At 36.4% G+C, this 21729-nt stretch overlaps 1 protein-coding gene across 2 annotated transcripts in view; it reads right to left on the bottom strand.

Moving 5' to 3' along the window:
• The window catches only part of NRDE2 (NRDE-2, necessary for RNA interference, domain containing), an 87935-nt gene that overhangs the window by 18766 nt on the left and 47440 nt on the right, over window positions 1–21729 (bottom strand). For both annotated transcript variants that reach the window (XM_016428014.2, XM_016428015.2), the window contains exons 8-11: window positions 15469–15589; window positions 6570–6745; window positions 2106–2492; window positions 7–932 (exon numbers count right to left, since the gene is read on the bottom strand). In XM_016428014.2, the coding sequence (XP_016283500.2) occupies window positions 7–932; window positions 2106–2492; window positions 6570–6745; window positions 15469–15589 (1610 nt within the window). The remainder of the gene's footprint in view (window positions 1–6; window positions 933–2105; window positions 2493–6569; window positions 6746–15468; window positions 15590–21729) is intronic.

Here is a 21729-nt window from a genome sequence, read left to right as displayed (position 1 = left end):
GGATACCTCAGAACAGCCTCCACCAGCCTTTTTCTCATTTTCTCAGCCTGGATTGCAAATAGTCGTGGCTCCAGGGATTTGGTAGACTTTATAATGACATCAAAGAATCTTCTTGTCTTGCTGGCACTGTGGGACTTGTTTTGGATCTGTACATATGACCTCCAAAGAACCTGGTTGCCCGGATACAATTTTAAAGCCTCTGTAAGTGCTTCTCGCAAAGGATTCAAAGGGAACACACTCACTTTCATGTGGTACCTGAGTAGATTCGTATGCATCAGTGTGACAGCTTCGAGGGCATTGGTCAAATTTTGGTTTCCAATATTTTCACCTGGCCTTTCAAATTCTGATGAAATGGACCCTTTAAGTTTTTCATACACCTGCTTGTATATATGCATAGCAGCATTAACCCCTACAGTCAAATACTGGAAAAGCATAAAGCAGCCAACCAAACTAACTAGATGACTAGAACAATTAAAAGGAGACCAGTCAGGGTCTGAACTTTCATTCAAACACTTCTGAAGCATGTGCTCATATGCTTTGCGGGCTTTCAAAATGTTCACAGCTAACACCTGTCCAGTGTAAGGTGTGTATGGCCCATTCTCAGTCAGTTTGGTTAATATATGCATTGCTCTGGATACAGCGGCTCCTTCCAAGTTCCCTGATAGCTCCACTTCTAGTTCAGCATAAAGCAGACTCAAATCATATAGTCTAGAATTTAAGACTTCTGGTCCTACCATGCTAATGGCAGTGTCAAAAACCTTTCTCGCATCTTCTATGTTGCCAAGTAACCATTCTAGATGGGCATACTCTTTCCAAAGGCAAAAGTTGTTTCGGTTCTCAGGCTCCTTGAGGAGATTCTTGGCCAGTTTTTTGCACTTTTTACCTTGAGACTTCAGTCTCTTCTTGTTTTTAGTTTGCAGATACCAAATGACCTACAGGAAAAAAGAAAGGAATAAACTTAAATACTGGCAAATTTTAAAATTAAATTCACTCAGCATTTTAAAATTAACTTCTTTATTCTTCCAACTTTGTGCAGAAAATCCAAATCATCTATGATTTGATATGATATTTGATATGAGATCAGAGGACAATATTTTTTCCTGACCACCAAATAGCTTGTTGATATTGATGTAAATGTTGATATATCGAGTTTCATATTTGACATAGACAATGCCACATTTAAATAAATCCATTAAATCTTTTAAAGCATTTTTCATTGCAATTTTGGACCTTAGGTGTGATGCCAAATACATATGCATTCATGACTATTTCCCTAGACTACTCTTTCATTTACTTTTTTAAATGACCTAGAAGGTATCTGTTGGGTCATTACTCCATTCTTGGATGAGAACAGATGGTACAAATGTCACGAATTAAGCAGGAACACAGGTTGAATTCAGCAAAAAAACACTTATGCCAGTGTTTCTACTTGAAATGTCTAAAAGCATGGCTGTAAATCCCTGATCTGTTTTACTCCAAAGACACTAAATTTTATGAAAGACTATATAAATAATATAATCTAAAGAATAATCTGGGATTTAGCCTTTGGAATTAGAAGAGAAGTCAACATTTAAAGTGTCCAGCAGAGGGCAGAGTGGGTCAACTAGATAATTTTACCCAAATAAAAGAACTGGGAAATCAGCAACTGTATGTAAACTTAGATTAATCAGAATTCTTAGGATTAACTGCTCCTTCACCACAGTAATCTGAAAACATAAACAACCACCACATATTCATCATATTTCAATACCTCATTTACTACTCTCATCCTATTGTTGTTAAGGGTTCACAAAGCCCTTTCTTTATAAGCACTGTTGGTGGATCCAAACCACCCTGTGAGGTAGGTTGGTACTAGAGGTATTACTCTCTTGTTACTGGGGGGAAGGAGGAGAGGAAGGACAAAGGTAAAAGATAAAGTATTATTCTTGTGGTCACACGGCCTGGGAATCTGCGGATAACATCAGTCTCTCTTGGTTCCAGGTCTAGCACACATTCCATACTGTAATTCCAGAGAGAGCCCAAGAAATTCAACCAACACAAAGCAACATAAAAGTTAACTAGGAACAAACGAAGCACCAGAAAAATGTAAAAGGTACCCAAATTACCTTAGCAATTTCATACTGCAACCATGAGAGGCAGAGATGAGATTTTTCCTTGCCTGAAAATAGGGGCAATATAAGATGAAATATATTCTGTAGGAACTCCTCGCCTTCTTTGCAGTGACCCATCCGCTGTCCTTGCCTGTTCATCTTGTCCATGTGACCTATGCAATTAACCCCGGAAAATGATGGGTTGAAAAAAGTCAACGGCTTTTCATCAGAAAGCCCATCATCAAAAATACCATTTTCATCCATGGCAAGATAGAGGCATGAAGCTGGAAGATTGGAGCCTGATGGGACTCCCAAGAATTGTAGAAACGAATCAATCAGTTGAAATTTTAGATCTGAGCTAGAAAGTTTTATGAGAGACAGCCCAAGATCATCAAATAACACCTAAAAAAAAGGACAAATTTATTAAAGTCACACATCCAAGATTTCACAGTTTAATGGAAAAATCCCACCAACTTCCCATTGTTTATTCACAGCTATTTTTATGAGGGTGTCCTGATGATTCAAAGTCTGAATTATAAAAATAGATTACAGACAAGTGTTAGGTTTGTCTGTTAGATTCAAAGGCCACAAGCCTCAATATCTGAAGCTGGAGAAAGAAAAAATGTCTGCAACCATGCAAAACAATATAATTATCATTTCTGAGAAGTGAATAAGTTTAAGACAGTGTCTTAAAAATTGCTTAACTGGTCTATATAAATCTAGTCATATTAGCTCTGAAATCCAGCAAAACTGCTTCAGTAGTTATTCAGATGTACAGTTGTGCATCTTTTAATCATAAAATAAACCACATTTCTAGTAGAGAGTTTCTGGGCAAAACTGTTCTATAAAATGAAAATTTGGTTTAAAAATCAATAAGCCAAACATGTCAAACAAAAGATGAGCCATAGCCAATTGACCATAGTAACAACAATTTTGAGATTCTAATAACAAAATAAAGAGTATTAAAAATTGATTTAACAAAACCATTTTCAAAATCTATAGCTACTAAATGGCTACAAACTGTCTTATAAGCTATCATAATTAAGGGGAAGGGGTGGGGAAGGGGTAGGGAACTAGGGAGGAGGTAGTGTAAAATGGTGAAAAGGAAATGGAAGATATTCTTGGATTTTAATGATGAAAAAGCCAATATAAGTAAAAGCTTGGACGACAAGAACCCAACTAATAATTATCTTAGAAGAATGAGCCAGGGGACAGCTAGGTAGCTCAGTGGATCGAGAGCCAGGTCTAGAGACAGGAGGTCCTAGGTTCAAATCTGGCCTCAGACACTTCCCATCTATGTGACCCTGGGCAAGTCATTTAACCCCCACTGCCTAGTCCTTACCACTCTTCTGCCTTAGAACTAATACACAGTATTGATTCCAAGATGGAAGGTAAGGGTTCAAAAGAAAAAGAAGAAGAAGAAGACAAGGAAATGCAAGAATCTCTTAGAAAAAAAGAAACTCCCAAGACATGTATAGATTAAACCATCTCCCAAATTTTCCACACCTACATTCCTAGACAATGAGAACTAATGAATCCAAGGTCCTGATGGATCCTCAAATATCAGAAGCTTAACTACCTTCAATATACTCTAGTTAAAGTAGCAAAATGCTAATACTTTGGAAAAGTTAGTAAAAAAAAATTTTTAATAAGACTTTTGTCCATAAGGATTGAAGCCAAAAAGTTTTTTTTGCCATGACTTCTGTAAGACAAGAGAAAGGAACAAGGAAGAAGTAGAAGCAGACTGTGCTTTGCTCATGTACTCTTAGTAAACACATGATTTTCCAATTCTCTGTGGAAACATGCCAGTTTTGTGGAAACTTGGGTACTGTTTCATCTCAAGGATGCAGTGAACATGATAACATCATCAAGTACAATAATAAGCTTACATAAATATAGCACTTTCATGATGCAGACTCTTACTTAATCCTTACAACAACCCTCTGATCTTCATTTTCTCGATAATAATAACTAGCATTTAAATAGTGCTTTAAGGTTTGCAAAGTGATTTTCATGTCATCTCAACTGATCCTCACAACAATTCTGAGGTAGATATGATTATTTTGCCATTTTACCGATGAAGAAACTGTGCCTGAGAGAGAATAACTGACTTCCCCAAGATCATACCTACTAAGTGTCTGAAGCAAGGGCTAAGCTCTAGACTGAAGCCAAGTCCAACCCTCAGGCCACTGTGCCCCCTAGATGAGAAATCTGAGGTTTAATTACTTGTTCACAGGCAGATGGCAAGTAAGCAGAAGTGTGAGGATTTGAGACTGGGTCCTCTGACTTGGAGTCCAGAGCTCCTTTCTCCACACTGCTGCCCCTCCTCTCCAAGGTACTGTCCTTGTCCTGCAATGGTCCTATAACCACTGTTGTGGCTCACCTAGGACTTTGGTAGCAGAAATTACCCATGGTGGTTTTGAAAATACAACCCTAAAAATGGACAACCTCTTAGTTCTGCTTTAGATTGACATACCAAAAGTTAAATCAGTCTGACTTTTCAGAATGATTAATGCGACTAACTATACCAAGATAGTAAGACTTGACTGAAAATTTTCCATACTGTACTTGTAACTTGTCATACAGAAGGCAATATAATTGCTGTCTTGTGAAACTGGGTCAATTCCAGGAACCAAAATAGAATTCCCTCCTTCATTACAATTCAAAACCTACACAGGTGGATATTTGCTTCACAAATAAAAGGCTAGGTGCCACAGTGGATGCATCTCTCCTTTGTCTATTTAACTCTTCTTTACTACCTAAATCTTTTTGTGCCAGTCTTAACACCCCACCACCACACACCCCAATCCTATCCCCAACCCCCACCACTGCAGGGACACATAGACTTTAGTAATAATGTCTCCTTTGTAATGGGACTAAATTTGCTAATCCTTCAGATCTACAGAACTGCCCCTGGCCAAGTGAGGTAGGGAGAGAAGGCAGGAGAATAAAAAAGACCCAGCATTCCTCTACCTGTGCTTCCTCCCCAAAGGTCTAAGTACAGCCACAGGGCCACTGCAGACAAGGCAAAGAGGAGGGCCCCGGACAGCGCCATGACTGCCACTCCCTGCTGGTCCAAGCATCTCCAAATTCATTCATGAATATCTTACTGATAATCACTTATGTTTGCAGACCAAGAATATGTAAAACTTATCATTAACTCTTCAGTAGTGCTTTGAAAGGCATCTAAATTAGAGGCAAAATTTAAAGTCCACCAGAAATTTCTGGACAAGTTCAATAATATTTCTGATCTTCAACGATTCATAATTTCCTCATTGTAGGCACTCTCTCTTGATCAATTCAGACAGAAACTCCTTTGTGATTTACATCAAGAGTTGGTGTGGCAAGAAATGGCATTCCCTTTTAGTCAGAACTGAGCCATCACTGGAGCTTGCCCTCTGTTAGAAAAGCTGTCACCTGGCCTACACTGAAGCATCGAAGTCGGAACATTATCTACTATTAATAACAGAATAGCTAATTCCTTTAAGAAAGAAAGCAGCATCTTCGTGGTGGCAAAAAAAAAATGGGAAAATGAGGGGGTGTCCCTCAATTGGGGAATGGCTGAATAAATTGTGGTATCTGTTGGTGATGGAAGGTGCTGAAAGGAATAATGAACTGGAGGAATTCCATGTGAACTGGAACAACCTCCAGGAATTGATGCAGAGTGAAAGGAGCAGAACCAGGAGAACATTGTACAGAGACTGATACACTGTGGTACAATTGAATGTAATGGACTTTTCTACCAGCAGCCATGCAATGAACCAGGACAATTCAGAGGAACTTGGGAGAAGGAATGTTATCTACATCCAGAGAAAGAACTGTGGGAGCAGAAATGCAGAAGAAAAATATATGCTTGATCATGTAATGTGATAGGGATATATTTAGCGTTTTGATGTTAAAAGATCACTCTACTACAAATATGAATAATGTGGAAATAGGTTTCGAACAATGATACATGTATAACCCAGTGGAACTGATTGTCAGTTCTGGGAGTGGGGAGGGAAGGAGGAAGATTATGAATCACATAACCATGGAAAATATTCTAAATTTTAAAAAAAGAAAAAAGGAAAAGAAAGAACACAGCAGACTGAAAACAGTGCCAAAGTTATTCTCTTTTTGCTTCTGGTAGTGTTGGCTCACACTGTACCTTCCAAGGGTTTGCTTAAAACTACTATTCTTCTTCCTCATCTTATCCCTAATATTTTTACATAGAACACAAACAACAACCCAGAAGACAGCCCCACATATTTCAAGCAGTGAATGCTTAACAGACTGAGTCACCTCAGTTACCAGTGACCAGTGACATTTTACCCCAGACATCACAGTTCCAAGTTAGATGAGCATTTATAAATCAGTGATAAATACAGGCTCAGCATCACTAAGCCAGAAGAGGCTGACTCCCTCGGGACCAACTCGTCCTTCAGAATGTCTGTACATCAGCCAGGAGCCTTTTTCTTAAAGAAACAAACCCCTGTTTACCTGTCTCTCTGGGTCATCACAATCCTCATCAGTCTGCTTTTTTGTTTTATCAGGGCGCCAGGGCAGCCAGTGCCTCTGTTCACGGGAATGCTCAACATTGAGCCAGATTTGCCACTTGGGTAGAGTCTTATCCTTTATTTCTTGGTCATCCTCCTCTGGTTCATCTTCATCCTCATCTAGCAAGACATAAAATATACAGGATCACCAATCACAAGTTAATACTAACATAAAGCTTAATATTAACCTGTGGTGCACATGTATATATAACAAACCTATATATATTTATATATATACACATATATATGTGTGTGTGTGTGTGTGTGTGTGTGTGCGCATGCATGTCCATATGTATCATATCTGGTATATGCACTCTCTGTGTTTTCTCATTCTGACACCCCTTGGCAAACAGGAAGATCCAATGCTTGTAATTAGACAATTTTTAACATAATCAGAACTAGAGTGATATAACTTATAGAGGTATATAACTTCATCATCTACTACTGATTTGGATTTTTAAAAGCAATTGGAATTCCTGTCCAGTGGCAATACCAACTATGGCCTTAGAAGTGATCCTGAGGAGCAGGTAGGTGGCTCAATGGATAGAAAGTCAGTCCTGAAATTGGAAGATTTTGGTCTCAGAAACTTCCTTTAGGTGTGTGACCCTGGGCAAGTCACTTAATCCCAATGGTCTAGCCCTTACCACGTTATTTTTTTTGACCTGGAACTAATACTTAGTATTGATTCTAAGACAAAAAGTAAAGGTTTTTTAAAAAAACTAATAATGAGCTATACTTATTAGAATTTGATGAAAATCAGATAGCTAATTCAAAACATTATAAGTCACTTTAATTGGTTTTTCAAATTGTTACATAGGGAATGAAACAGCATTCATGAATCATTTATAAACTTCCATTAAAAAAAAAACTACAAAACAATTTAAAAGTGAAAGTAGGGACATTTTTAAATAGCAAATTGATGTCAGAGTTTTCTATCCAAGGGGTTTTCTATGGAATAATGGTAAAAGTCTAACCTTGATGACTGTTGGAGGAAAAAATATCAGTTTTCAACATAATCCAAAAACTATCTTCTGAAATCCTACAAATAAAACATTCCTTTGAACCATTTTGTAGGGCTATCAGCACAGAGGCAACTGGCTCAGAGATATAGTTTCCTTTTTTTATTTTTTTAAAATCCTCATCTTCCATCTTAGAATCAATACTGTGTATTGGTTCTAAGGCAGAAGAGTGGTAAGGGCTAGGCAATGGGGGTCAAGTGACTTGCCCAGGGTCACAGGCTAGGCAGTAAGACCTAATTTCTTAATTGAAACATACAAATTTAATAGCTAGAGAATTCAAGTAAATAACATGAGTTTGAAAAAATCCACTCAATGGGAAAACAAAGGCAAGGAGTTTATTTAAAAGTAATGTTATGGGGCAGCTGGGTAGCTCATTGGATTGAGAGCCAGGCCTAGAGACGGGAGGTCCTAGGTTCAAATCTGGCCTCAGACCCTTACCAGCTGTGTGACCCTGGGCAAGTCACTTGACCCTCATTTCCCTAGCCCTTACCATTCTTCTGCCTTGGAATCAATACACAGTGTTGATTCTAAGATGGAAGGTAAGGGTTTAAAAAAATTTTTTAAATAAATAAATAAAAGTAATGTTGATTTCAATTAGCCAAAATCAGATTTTAAAATGTTAAGATTGAAAAAGCAAAAGATAAAGAAACAAAGAGGGGGAAAAGAAAAACACTGCCCAAATTTGTGACAAAAAATCTTGTCCAGTGAATGTCACCTCTCTTCAAGGGAACAGCAGCACTTGGAAGAAATTACCATGCTATAGTTTCCCAGAAAAAAGGCATTTTCAAGGCATTTTCAAACTTTTCTTTAAACACTGCTTAATTTCCAAACCAAAAGTTTAAGTCCTTACAAACTGGGTAAAGAAGAGGACAGACTAAGCTAAGAGCAAAGCATGTTTCATTCCCTGATTTCATCTAAAAACCAGTATTTCTAAAAGTGCAGTTATCTTACTGAGAAGACTAGTGTTGTGACTGTGACCAAATACATTTGGGTAATTTTCACAAGAAATGTGGTCAACTTGGTAATTTTGAAATATGTTCTCTAGTTATTACTGTGAAGATGTATGTTTTACATTTTGTCATCCTCAGAACTGTTTGACAGATATAAAATATGTGACAGGATTCAAAAGAATCTGTCTACTTAAAAAAAAAAGTTACAAAATGCTAAATAATGTTGATTCATTCATTCATTCATTCAGAAACTTAGTGCTTTGATATCTGGAAGTATCTTCTTTCATTTGTTCATTCCACATAGTATTAAATGGTTTTTATATTTTATACTTAAATATAAATTAGCTAATTTCATTTTCATTTTATGATGTGACTAAATGATATGCTGGTGAGTATATCCCTGAGAGCAGATCTCTATTTTTCTTTCTTTCTTTTTTCTCTTAATTTTCAAAGAACGCTTAAATTATTGTGTAGAACATTGCCCCCAAAGAGATGCCATTACTTACAAGGGCAAAGTTCTATGTAGAATTAAAGTGGCTTTTTTAGGACAGAGTCTACTCATAACTCTTCCTCAGAGGCAAAAGCATCACTTTCTCCTCTGAATTCATAAATACTTTCAACTGAAAATAAAAATAATACAGTAGCTCAGGGTTCAAATTCTGGCTTTGCCAATTATTAGCTGTGTGACATTAGGCAAGTTTCTTAAACTGCCCTGCCTCAGTTTTCTTAACTGCAAAATGAAAAGTGTGAAATAGATGTACTTTAAGATCTCTTTCCAAATCTAAATTCATTATCCCACAAGGTTTCTTTCTTTTTTTTTAAACACTTAACTTCTGTCCTAGAATCAATACTAAGGTATCAGTTCTAAGACAGAAGGGTAAAAGCTAGGCGAGTGGGGCCAAGTGACTTGCTCAAGGTCATACAGTTAAGGAAGTGTCTGAAGCCATATTTGAACCCAGGACCTCCTATCTCCAGCCCTGGTCCTCTATTCACTAAACCAAACTTAAGTTTTAACAATTAATTAAATCAAACTGGAATGAAATAAATATAAACAAAAAAAAAAACCTGTTAGCTTAAAAGAAAACAAACCAGTAGTATTCCAATTGTCAATACTGATGAACAAAAGAGTATTTTGAAGTACAAGGCTGTGGAACTATTGACATATGCTAAACAATTAAGAAATGTGGTAAAAAGGAAAAATCAGAAAACCCCTGAAAATTGTAACATAACATGAGTTGATCATTTTTTAATAGATTTCATGAATTTTTTTAAGTTTAAATTTTAGCCCACTGTCGCACAACATAAAATTTAAATATTCCTACAGCATACATTCCCTAAGACTCAAAACAGGCAAATATTAAGCTAAATACTTTCGAAATGTGCTCATTTTGAAAAACAGCCTGTGAAAGTGCAAAACAATGAACACAAAATCTAGATTATGTACATATGGTTCAGCTTATGAGCAGAAAAAACAGTAAACAGTCTACAATTTCCTGATACTCAGTACTTCACCATAATGCCAGTTGAAAAATCTCAATTAGGTCCCCTTTAACACAGGAGTTAAAGACAAACATCAGTAATATCTTATGTTGTATAATGAAAACAAGAGCATTTCTAGGTTTTGCTATTATACAACATTTACACATTCTAAGTGGACAAGAAGGGCAAGGTAGGAAAAATCTGAAGCAGTTTTCTTACAACATGGAAGCCAAAGCCACATATATGCTAAAGTAATAAGTCTCCAGTAATGGGATGCAAGTAGAGATAACCATGAGTAAAAGTTAAAATACTCAATAAATCACTTCTGTTGCTAGTGGCTGCTCTCCTTTTAAAACTCAAGTTGATGAGTCAAGATGGCGGCTTAGAGGCAGCAAAAGTTCAGACCTCCGCAAATCCTTCCTCACTGATCAAAAACACATTGCTTTGTGGGGACTGAAAACCAAATCTAACAAAATGACAGAGCTAGGGAACCCTCCTCCTGGACCCAACTTAAAAGGTACATCCCCCAAAAAGCCTGAACTCTAGAACACGTGGGTTTAAGGGGAAGGAAGAAGGAAGGTCCCAGAACCACTGAGCCTCCAGCAGTGGCTGGAATCTCAGATGGACAAAAGTTCTAGTCCTTTAGGAGAATCTTGCTGGTAAAGCTGTGCCAGGCTCAGGGAGTAGAACACAGGTGGCCTAGAGGCAGCTGGAGGAGAAGCACAAAGCAGGCAGCCCAGTCGATCCAAAATGCTCCAGCCCCCCCCCCCCCCACTTTTCTGGAGGTTTGGACCTCAGGGTACAGGCAGCTTTGCAGATCAACTCCTCTGCCCTGGCTCAATCTCATCAATAAGGGCAGAAAAGAAGCCTTCAGAGGACAGGAAAGCTCAAGCTTCAAAACCCCTCCTTCACAGACTGATCTGAGAGCCTCCCTGACTGAGCTCCAAGGGCAAAGACTGCAACAAACTATAGGCAACAACCTTGACAACAGGGCAGGAAGCCCAGCTCCTTTTCAGCATCTGCTGTCAGCAGGGAAGTTCAGACTACCTTTTCAGATGACAATGCAATGAAAATAATAATCAGTAAGGGTATGTGGAGAGGCAAATCAAAAATTAATTGGAAATTAAATAATATGATTCTCCAAAATCAGTTAAAGAACAAATCATAGAAACAATTAATAACTTCATTGAAGAAAACTACAATAATGAGACGTCCTTTCAGAATCTATGGGATGCAGCCAAAGCAGTACTCAGGGGGAAATTTATATCCTTGAGTCCATATATTAACAAATTAGGGAGGACAGAGGTCAAGGAATTGGGCATGCAAATTAAAAAAATAGAAAGTGAACAAATTAAAAATCCTCAGATGAAAATTAAATCAGAGATCCTAAAAATTAAAGGAGAAATTAATAAAATTGAAAGTCAAAGAACTATTGATTTAATAAATAAGACTAGAAGATGGTACTTTGAAAAAACAATTGAAATAGACAAAGTACTGGTCAATCTAATTTAAAAAAGGAAAGAAGAAAACCAAATTAACAATATCAAAGATGAAAAGGGAGACCTCACTTCTAATGAAGAGGAAATTAAGGCAATCATTAAAAATTATTATGCCCAATTATATGCCAATAAATATAGCAATCTAGGTGATATGGATGAATATTTACAAAACTATAAATTGCCTAGATTAACAAAAGAAATAGAATACTTAAATAATCCTATATTAGAAAAAGAAATTGAACAAGCCATCAAAGAACTCCCTAAGAAAAAATCCCCAGGACCAGATGGATTCACAAATGAATTTTATCAAACATTCAAATAACAACTAATCCCAATTTTATACAAACTATTTGACAGAATAAGCCAAGAAGGAGTTCTATCAAATTCCTTTTATGACATAAATATGGTACTGATTCCAAAGCCAGGCAGGTCAAAAACAGAAAAAGAAAACTATGGCTCAATCTCCTTAATGAATATAGATGCAAAAATCTCAAATAGAATATTAGCAAAAAGACACCAGCAAGTGATCACAATGGCTATTCATTATGATCAGGTGTGATTTATACCAAGAATGCAAGGATGGTTCAATATTAGGAAAACCATTCACATAATTGACCATATCAACAAGCAATCCAACAAAAATTACACGATTATCTCAATAGATGCAGAAAAAGCATTTGACAAAATACAACACTCATTCCTACTGAATGCATAGGAATAGATGGGCCATTCCTAAAAATAATAAATAGTATATATCTAAAACTATCAGCAAACATCATCTGCAATGGGGATAAACTAGAAGCCTTCCCAATAAGATCAGGAGTGAAACAAGGATGCCCATTATTGCCTTTATTATTTAACACTGTACTAGAAACACTAGCAGTAGCAATTAGAGTAGAAAAAGAAATTGAAGGTATTAAAATAAGAAATGAGGAGACCAAGCTATCACTCTTTGCAGATGATATTGATGGTCTACTTAAAAGATCCTAGAGAATCAACTAAAAAGCTAGTCAAAATAATCAACAACTTTAGTACAGTTGCATGATACAAAATAAACCTACATAAGTCATCAGCATTTCTATATATTTCCAATATGTCTCAACAGCAAGAATTAGAAAGAGAAACTCCATTTAAAATCACCCCAGACAATATAAAATACTTAGGAATCTATCTGCCGAGACAAACACAGAAGCTATATGAACACAACAACAAAACAATCTCCACAAAATTAAAACTAGAACTAAACAAATGGAAAAACATTAATTACTCATGGGTAGGACGAGGTAACATAATAAAAATGACCATCCTACCCAAACTAATTTACTCATTTAGTGCCATATCCATCAAACTACCAAAACACTTCTTTACTGAATTATAAAACAAATTAGATAACAAAGTTCATTTGGAAGAACAAAAGATCAAGATTATCCAGGGAAATAATGAAAAAAAAAATGCGAAGGAAGGTGGCCTTGCAGTACCAGATCTCAAACTATACTATAAAGCAGTGGTCATCAAAACAATATGGTATTGGTAAGAGACAGAAAGGAGGATCAGTGGAATAGACTTGGGGTAAATGACCTCAGCAAGACAGTCTATCATAAGCCCAAAGATTCCAGCTTTTGGGACAAAAATCTACTAAAAAACTGCTGGGAAAATTAGAAGACAGTATGGGAGAGATTGGATTGGATCAACATCTCACACCCTACACCAAGATAAACTCAGAATGGGTAAATGACTTGAATATAAAGAAGGAAACTATAAGTAAATTAGGTGAACACAGAATAGTATACATGTCAGATCTTTGGGGAAGGAAAGATTTTAACACCAAGCAAGAGTTAGAAAAAAAATTACAAAATGTAAAATAAATAATTTTGATTACATTAAATTAAAAAGGGTTTGTATAAACAAAACCAATGCAACCAAAATTAGAAGGGAAGCAACAAACTGGGGGGAAATCATAACAAAAACCTCTGACAAAGGTCTAATTACTCAAATTTATAAAGTGCTTAATCAATTCTATAAAAAATCAAGTCATTCTCCCATTGATAAATGGGCAAGGGACATGAATAGGCAATTTTCAGAAAAAGAAATCAAAACCATTAATAAGCACATGAAAAAGTGTTCTAAATCTCTTATAATTAGAGAGATCAAAACATCCAACCATTCTGGAGGGCAATTAGGAACCATGCCCAAATTGCGTTAAAAGACCATTTGCCCTTTGATACTGTCATAGCACTGCTAGGTTTGTACCCCAAAGAGATAAGAAGGAAAAAGACTTGTACAAGAATATTCATAGCTGCACTCTTTGTAGTGACAAAAAATTGGAAAATGAGGAGACGCCTTCCCATTAACGAACGGCTGAACAAATTGTGGTATATGTTGGTGATGGAATACTACTGTGCTCAAAGGAATAATGAACTGGAAGAATTCCATGGGAACTGGAATGACCTCCAGGAACTGATGCAAAGTGAGAGGAGCAGAACCAGGAGAACATTATACACAGAGACTGATACACTGTGGTACAATTGAAAGTAATGGACTTCTCCATTAGCAGCAATGCAGTGATCCTAACAACTCAGAGGGATTTATGAGGAAAAACTGTGGGAGTAGAAACACAGAAAAAAAAAACTGCTTAATTACATGGTTCAAAGGGGATGTGATTGGGGATGTAGACTCTAAATGATCATGCTAGTGCAAACATCAACATGGAAATAGGTTTTGATCAAGGACACATGTAAAAACTGGTGGAATTGTGCGTTGGCTATGGGAAGGTGTGAGGGGAGGGGAGGGGAGGGAAAGAATACGATTCTTGTAACCAAGGAATAATGTTCTACATTGACTAATTAAATAAAATTTAAAAAAAACACACTTCAAGTTGAATGAGTATATAGAAAAAAATTATTGTTTCAAAACAAATAAACCAAAAAAGGACAGAAGTAGGGTTGTGTTGGAGAAAAGTAAATAACAGATAATCTTCCCCTCCTTCTGCACAATGGGAATTTCTAATTCAGAATCAATGTGTCTACAATGCTTTTCTTATTTCTTTTCCAAAGCCTACATGCAATACAGCTGGTCATCTTTTAAAGTAACTACCACATTATCACTCTAACTAAGGTCACTATTTTAGTGGATAAAGCAGTGCAATAGTAGCTCAAATCATTTCATGTTTTATAGCTTCAAAAGCACTTTCTTCCCAAAAACCTTGGGAGGCAGGTTATACAACTATTGTTATCTCCACGTTACAGATGAGGAAAGTGAAACCAATAAAAATGACTTGTCCAAGATCACCCAGTTGGTAGTGGCAGAAGAGTCCCTTGGAAAACTTACATCTATGCTAACAATGTTCTTTCATTCCATCATGCTGACTATCCTAAAATACCTCAAAGCAAAAGTGTAAATAATCCTGAGGCCATCCAGAATAAGTATTATATAAATGCTAGTTAGTAATTATTTTTACAATACTCCTAAAAAAGGCAAATATTTTTAAATAATCTGTCAGCCTGTGAGCTGCAAAGGGAACAAAAAAAAAACTGACTTAAATGCACCCTAAAAATAGAAGGAAAAAAGCTAGGAATAAGATTATAACTTTTGCAGGAGCAATCTATAAAAAAGAAAAATTAAAATAACTTCATCTGGAAAGAAACTGAAACCCTCAAGTGTGTAACTTACTGGAAGAAAGTACAGCTGATGACTTCATAGCTTCTAACTTATGAAAAAAAGAAAAAAAGCAGAGCCACATTTTCATTTGACATATTTCTTTAAAGTGCTTTTGACACTCAGGTATTTATGGAGTGTTCCCAGTCTACCAATAAACAAAAAACCTATACAGGTAAAGGGAAAATAATGCAAAAATTCCAAGGTTGAAAAAAATGCATGAGAGCATTTAAACAGCTTACCAGGCTTAATGACGACCCAGCCACCTCTCTCTTGTTGGTGCATCCAGGCTCGCCAGCCTCTTGCTCCCTTTTCTCCAACTCGAGGTTCTCCACTATCCCAAAAGGGCTCAAAGAATTCCACCTGTTAGGATGAAGAAAAATGAGTAAAAATTACAGAAATGAGTAGTCAGTGTACAAAGGACATGCAGACAGATAGAGCTGCTGAGCAGGTTCTACAAATTCTGGGCCAGGATGAACTTCCTATTCTGAAATGAGAATAAAAACATTCATCTCCCAAAGTAGATTTATCACATGGAACATAACAGCAGCAGTACTGGACTTAAAATTAGAAAACCATAGGCAAATAGCTTAAACTCAAAGAACATAAGGAAGAAGAAAATGATGATGGTGATAATGCTGCTGTACTACAGAGCTCAAAAGGCTGTTGCAAAGAAAGCACTTAGGGAATGAGTATGATAGAAAAAACAATGGATCTGTATCAGGGAACATGAATGCGATTCCTGGATCTAACATTTACTAGCTGTGTGACTATGCACAAGTCACTCTTTCTCTCTAGGCCTCATATTGCTATGTGTATAAAAGAATAATACTTAGATCATTTACCACTCATGGGACTGTTGTGGGAAAAGTACTTTGTGAACCTTAAAGCCCTATAGAAATAGGAATTATCTTTACATATGAAAAAAAGGAAAGACTTCTAAAAGCTTTGCTCTATATTATATAAAGTCAAGGTACTGAATGTTCAGATAACTCAAAAGGCAACAGAGATACATGTCAGTTATAAATGAGTTGTAACATATAAGTGGCAATATGTGACGTAAAAGATACCATTCTAGAAATATATAATCAGAAAATGGTCATATAGCAAGGAAAAAGACCACCAAAAGAAACCCTTAAGCACTGTCCTGCTACCAACACAATGTTGTGTTTTAAAAGACCCAGAGAAAGATTTCCATTGTGTTAGATTGACATGTCTGATGGAAAAGCTATGACAAGACATGAACAAAAAGAATCATCCAAGATGAGCAGACATGGATGAGCTAATGATCTGCATTTCTAGAGTAACCACACTGATGAGATCACACATCTTTTCAAATATTAATAATTATGAATACAATAGCAATGTTAATAGGATTCTCTACTCTTTAATTAATAATAATAGTTTTATAAAATTATGGTAAGAATGAGCAGATTGCAAGCTGTGTACTACACAAGAAATTGAGAGAAAAGATCATATAACATAAATCTTGAATAATTCTGTGTATTTTGAAAAGAGCAGTTACATATGGGCAGGCCAAGATAAATGGGTTAATGTTAGTATTGTACTCTAAAATGTATTCCACCTCAGCTAAAGAGGGAGTTGTGAGGATTATTTGCCCTTGAAATTAGATTTCAGTACTACACTCTGTACCTTTACGATAGGGGAAAGTATTGTCAAGAGAAGGAAGAGAAAGCAAAATAAATATAAAAAATAATATGACATGTGGTTACAATTCCTCCAGTAATGTCACTGGACCTTTCATTGAACAAAAGTCATAAGGTTGAGAACTGCAGGGTCTAAGTTAATTTTTGTATGTGGTCTAAAATCAGTGTAATTCTTGGCATTCCTGCCCTCTGTAAAAGGGAATTCTTTGTTCTCTCTGAGTTTACACTTATGAAAGGTACCTCAACAGATTGTGAAGCCAGGATTAACTCTCCTTTGTCTACTTTTGAATTGAATCAACAAAAGCTTAAACTCCTTACTTGGCAGTAGGTGGAGGAGCTCTCTACCTTTTCAACTCAATCAGCCAGGAAACTATGAACTCTTTTGATGAGAATTCTCCTTTCCTGAAGGTGAGAAGTGGTTCCCACAAACACTGCCCCCTGGGCAGTGCTGGGCAATTTGGAAGCTATGACTGGCCCTTGTGAAAAGGGAAGGGACAATAAGCCAATATAAAAGGCCCTGAATTTCTGGGGTTAGGGGAAGTCAACTCCAAGAAGGAAATCAGCTTCAAGAAGAAGGTCAGCTCAAGGAAGGAAATCAGCCTGAGGAATCACCTTCAGCTCAAGTCATCAACTTGATCTGCCTCTTGGAGGGAACTTGAGTGAGTGGATAGCTGGCTTTCCCTTCCTGTCTTCTGGAGAGAGTTTAATTCCAGTTGAAGGTCAGCAAGTCTTGGCTGAGTCAAGCACTGAAGCAATATTTAGTTAGATAAGCTAATGTCTTCTCTACCCTTTTCTATTTCTCTGCTTTCACTCTTTCCACCTCTTTTGTAAATAAAACATACTAAAGTAATTTTGACTTTGAGCAATAATACTTTGAATTGGCAACTATGATATTATTTATAATTTTCATATATTTTAGTCAAACCATTAATGTTTAATCCCTTTACCTCTTTTCTTCCATTTTGCTACCACTGCTATGGAAGAAGGAGGTCATAGAGAACTAAGGGTCATTCGGTATTTTTGTTCACTTCATGGGTTACTATGGCTCCCCAAAATTATTCCCTGACAGCCAACCTTCTGGTAATGGGGACTTTCATATTTAGCTAACTTATTCTTAGACAATTAAGACAAGCTTCCTATTAGGCCTCTAGTCAAAGCCTTTCTGGTCTAGAGGAACCTAAAAGAGTTTGAATTTCATTGGTATATCTTTTAGGAACACTAGGTCATCACAACACCATGAAGTAAATCTGAGTAGAATTTTTGCAGAGGTTATGGTTACCCCATGCTGGATTTAGCACAATGGTAAAGGCATTCAGGGACTGATTTTCAAGTACTTTCAAAGGAGAAGACTGCAAAAGATTGCAAACAATCATGAACAGTGCTTTCATTAAAAAGAAAAAAATATATATCAGAACTATTGACCTATATGTCTGCTGTCTCATTTCTATAAAATCTTCTTAACAATGCTGTTCTTACACACAGAATACCACTGGAGAAAACACAGAGGAAAGCAGACTTTCATAATCCTCTATAGCAGACCCCATAACTAAGAAGGACCCTCAAGTGGAGCTGTGAGCACAGTAATTTGGAAGTTCCTTCTACAAGTAGACAGCATTTCCAGAGTACTTTAAAGTTTGTAAAGTGCTGTACATTTATTCTCTCATTCCATCTTCACAACAACCCTGTGAAATAGATGCTACTATTATCCCCATTTTGCAGATGAGGAAACCAAGGAAGTTAAGTGACTTGTTTGGATTCAAACTTGGGTTTTCTTGACTCCAAATCCAGCACTCTATACCACTACTATACCATCTAGTTACCGATCCTTTATGGCTTTTGCCTTCAATGACCTTGCCACAGGCAATTCACCCAACATGGTAAAAGCTTTGTTTTCTCCTGACATTGCAAATGTACCAGAGGAGCACCCTGACTGTCCACCTGTCCCATGACCAGCATATCTTCTTTTCCTATCCTGAAATTTCTTGATGTTCTTTTCTGAAACTGAATATCTGTGGTTGCCTAATCACATCCACTATGACCTTCTATACTTCCCTCCAGGTGATATTGATGTTTACTTCTTCAGAGACTGTTGTATTCCATGTGTCACCTCCTTACAGAAACACCAGTAGAATGTGTATATTAAAAGGAGAAACCTTTGCTTTCACAGGGGTCATTAAAGGAGCTTAGTAATGACTCTAAACTAAACTCACTGTTCCTCTGTACTGAGTCTGATCTATATACTGATGAACTAGCTCTGTGGATTGTGTATCCAAATTCAAGTTCTATTCATTCTTTATCACATAATTTTTCCCAAGTGAAAATCAGATCAAATTCCAGTAGTCAGTAGTGTTTGAAAATTGATGCAATCAGCACAATGTCATCTGCAAATAAGAGTGTATAGAGGACTTTACCATCCACAGGGAATTCCTCTTCAACTTCAATCTATGTTACATCTCCTTTTATTATACTTAGAAAAGCATCTATCTCCCTTGTCTCATCCTGTAAGACTGGTATCTATAATCAGAGGGTGGTTAAACAGTTATTTCTGTTTTTATGCTCTACCAAATTAACTTTTTTTTTTCAAAAGCAACAAACAATAAGTACAATGTAACTATATATTGTCTATTTCTTTCAGTCAATTACAAAATGAAGAAGCTATGGGGCATTGTTGACAATCAAAAGTCTACTTGTTCCCTTATCAAGGATGTCCACATAAATGAGTGACTTTTATAAAGATTTTGTATAGACAGGAGAAGGTTTATCTATTAGTGGTTATTGATGTTCTTTCACTCACCATTTTTTGTCAATTATAAGGTCAGAGATTTTTTTTCTACAACTTTGGTATCTTCTCCTTTTTCAGACATTTAAAAATAATTGATTCCTCCATACCCCTCAAAGGGAAGCTAGGTGGAAAAATAGATAGATCACTGGACTTACAATCAGGAATACTCATCTTCATGAGTCTCAGATCTAGCCTCATACCCTTACTAGCTACATGATTCTGAGCAAGTCCCTTGACCCTGTTTGCCTCAGTTCTTCATCTATAAAATGAGCTGGAGAAGGAAATGGGAAGTCACTCTAGTATCTTTGCGAAGAAAATCTCAAACTGAGACACAAAGAGTTGTATAGTACTCAACAACAAACACCCCCCCAACTGTGTCTCCTCCAATTCAATTCTATGGTTTGCACTTAGTTCAACCCAACAGCTTTCTCATTTTTGTGTCTTTTTAAGCATATCTGGGACTGTGATGTTATGGTCTAAATATTGTTCTTGATGAAGAAAAGTTTGTTTAAATGATTTTTACAAATTTTTTCATTTTTATTATATTTGTGGTTCTCCTTCCATTTTCATGCTTAAATGCCCTGGAGATTACTTTGCTTAACCCTCAAACTTCCAGACTTTCAGTTGTTTTAACATCTAATATATCTCTCTGCTTTATGAGATGATATCACTCACAAGTGTCAATCAATCTTCTTCATATAATTTTACAAACAAGGTGATATGCTAACTTGCTGTTGCCTTGGCCAACCATATCACTCTATGCAAGTAAGTCAGAAGCTTGCTACCTAAAATACTTTCTGGACTCTTCTCTTTTTGAGGATACCTTTTCCATTATCAATTTCCCAACTAACTAATAGGCATTCCTAAAATACTAACAGGAATACAAAATAGAAAATTCTTGTGTCTACTATGATTTTTTTTTTTAAAAAAGAAACTCCTGAGAAATCTCTCCAGACAAGGAAATCTCCCAAATAGATGCAGGTGACTCCCAGATCTATAATATTCAGCGAGGGTGTCCAATATCACCAATCATTTGTTAGATTCAAACTCGATGTACCAGATATCTCTAAAATTCAACATAACTCAAGCTGAACTGTCCCTAAATCCTCCACTCTTCCATATTTTCCTATCTCTATCAAAATCACAACTGTTTTTCCAGTGTCTCTGGTTTGTAATATCAGTAGTAGACTGGATATTGCACTCTCTTTCACTTCACATATCTAGCCAGTTGCTAAATCTTGCCATTTCTACCATCATATCTCTCACATCTGAATGCTCTTCACTTACAGAATTACTCAACTACCACCTTAGTTTCGGCCCTCATCATCTCTTGCCTGACTGTATTGCTACAACTTAATAACCGTCTAGCTCTCTCAAGACTTTTCACCAATCCTGTTCATCCTATCCACTGCTGCCAAAGTAATTTTCCTCAAGCACAGATGTGAACATATTCAACCAACTCTAGGAGCTTCCTATTGCCTCGAGGATGAAATATAAACTCCTCTGTTTAAAGAGGCTAAAAACCTTGCTTCTGTATGTCAAGTACTTATTGTTCCTAATCAATCTCTCTATATTTTTCTGTTTGACTACATTTCTCTTCTTATTCTAAGTATATTACTTTTGTATGTGCAAAAACTCTTCAGTTTAATTTAATCAGAGCTATTTTATTTTTTTGTAATTGATTCTACCCCTTGTTTGTTTAATTAAAAAAAACTTTAAAAGAAAGAGAGGTAGAGGAAGCTACAAATGTGGAATGTTACATATACTTTCTGATGAAGGGATTGTGTTGTTAGTTCTGCATAACTGTTTTATTTTGTAAGTCAAGAGTTCCCATGGGGTAAAGGAAATCTGGAAATGTTCACAATGTAGGAACAAAGCACACTGATGAAACTTTTTTAAAAAGTTATTAGGTATTTTCAGATCATAATAAAGAATAGCTATGCTAAGTTTGGAAGAGATGGTATACTATTAATAAGTGACAGAGAGAAAGGAGAAGTATCCAATTTCTCTTTTATGACTTCTTTATCAAGAGAAAGATCTTAAATTGAAAAACA

Source organism: Monodelphis domestica, chromosome 1 (genome assembly GCF_027887165.1).
Source record: "Monodelphis domestica isolate mMonDom1 chromosome 1, mMonDom1.pri, whole genome shotgun sequence".
In the NCBI taxonomy this organism is placed as follows: domain Eukaryota; kingdom Metazoa; phylum Chordata; class Mammalia; order Didelphimorphia; family Didelphidae; genus Monodelphis; species Monodelphis domestica.
Note: the sequence above shows the minus strand (reverse complement) of the source record. Positions and strands in the feature narration are given on the sequence as shown.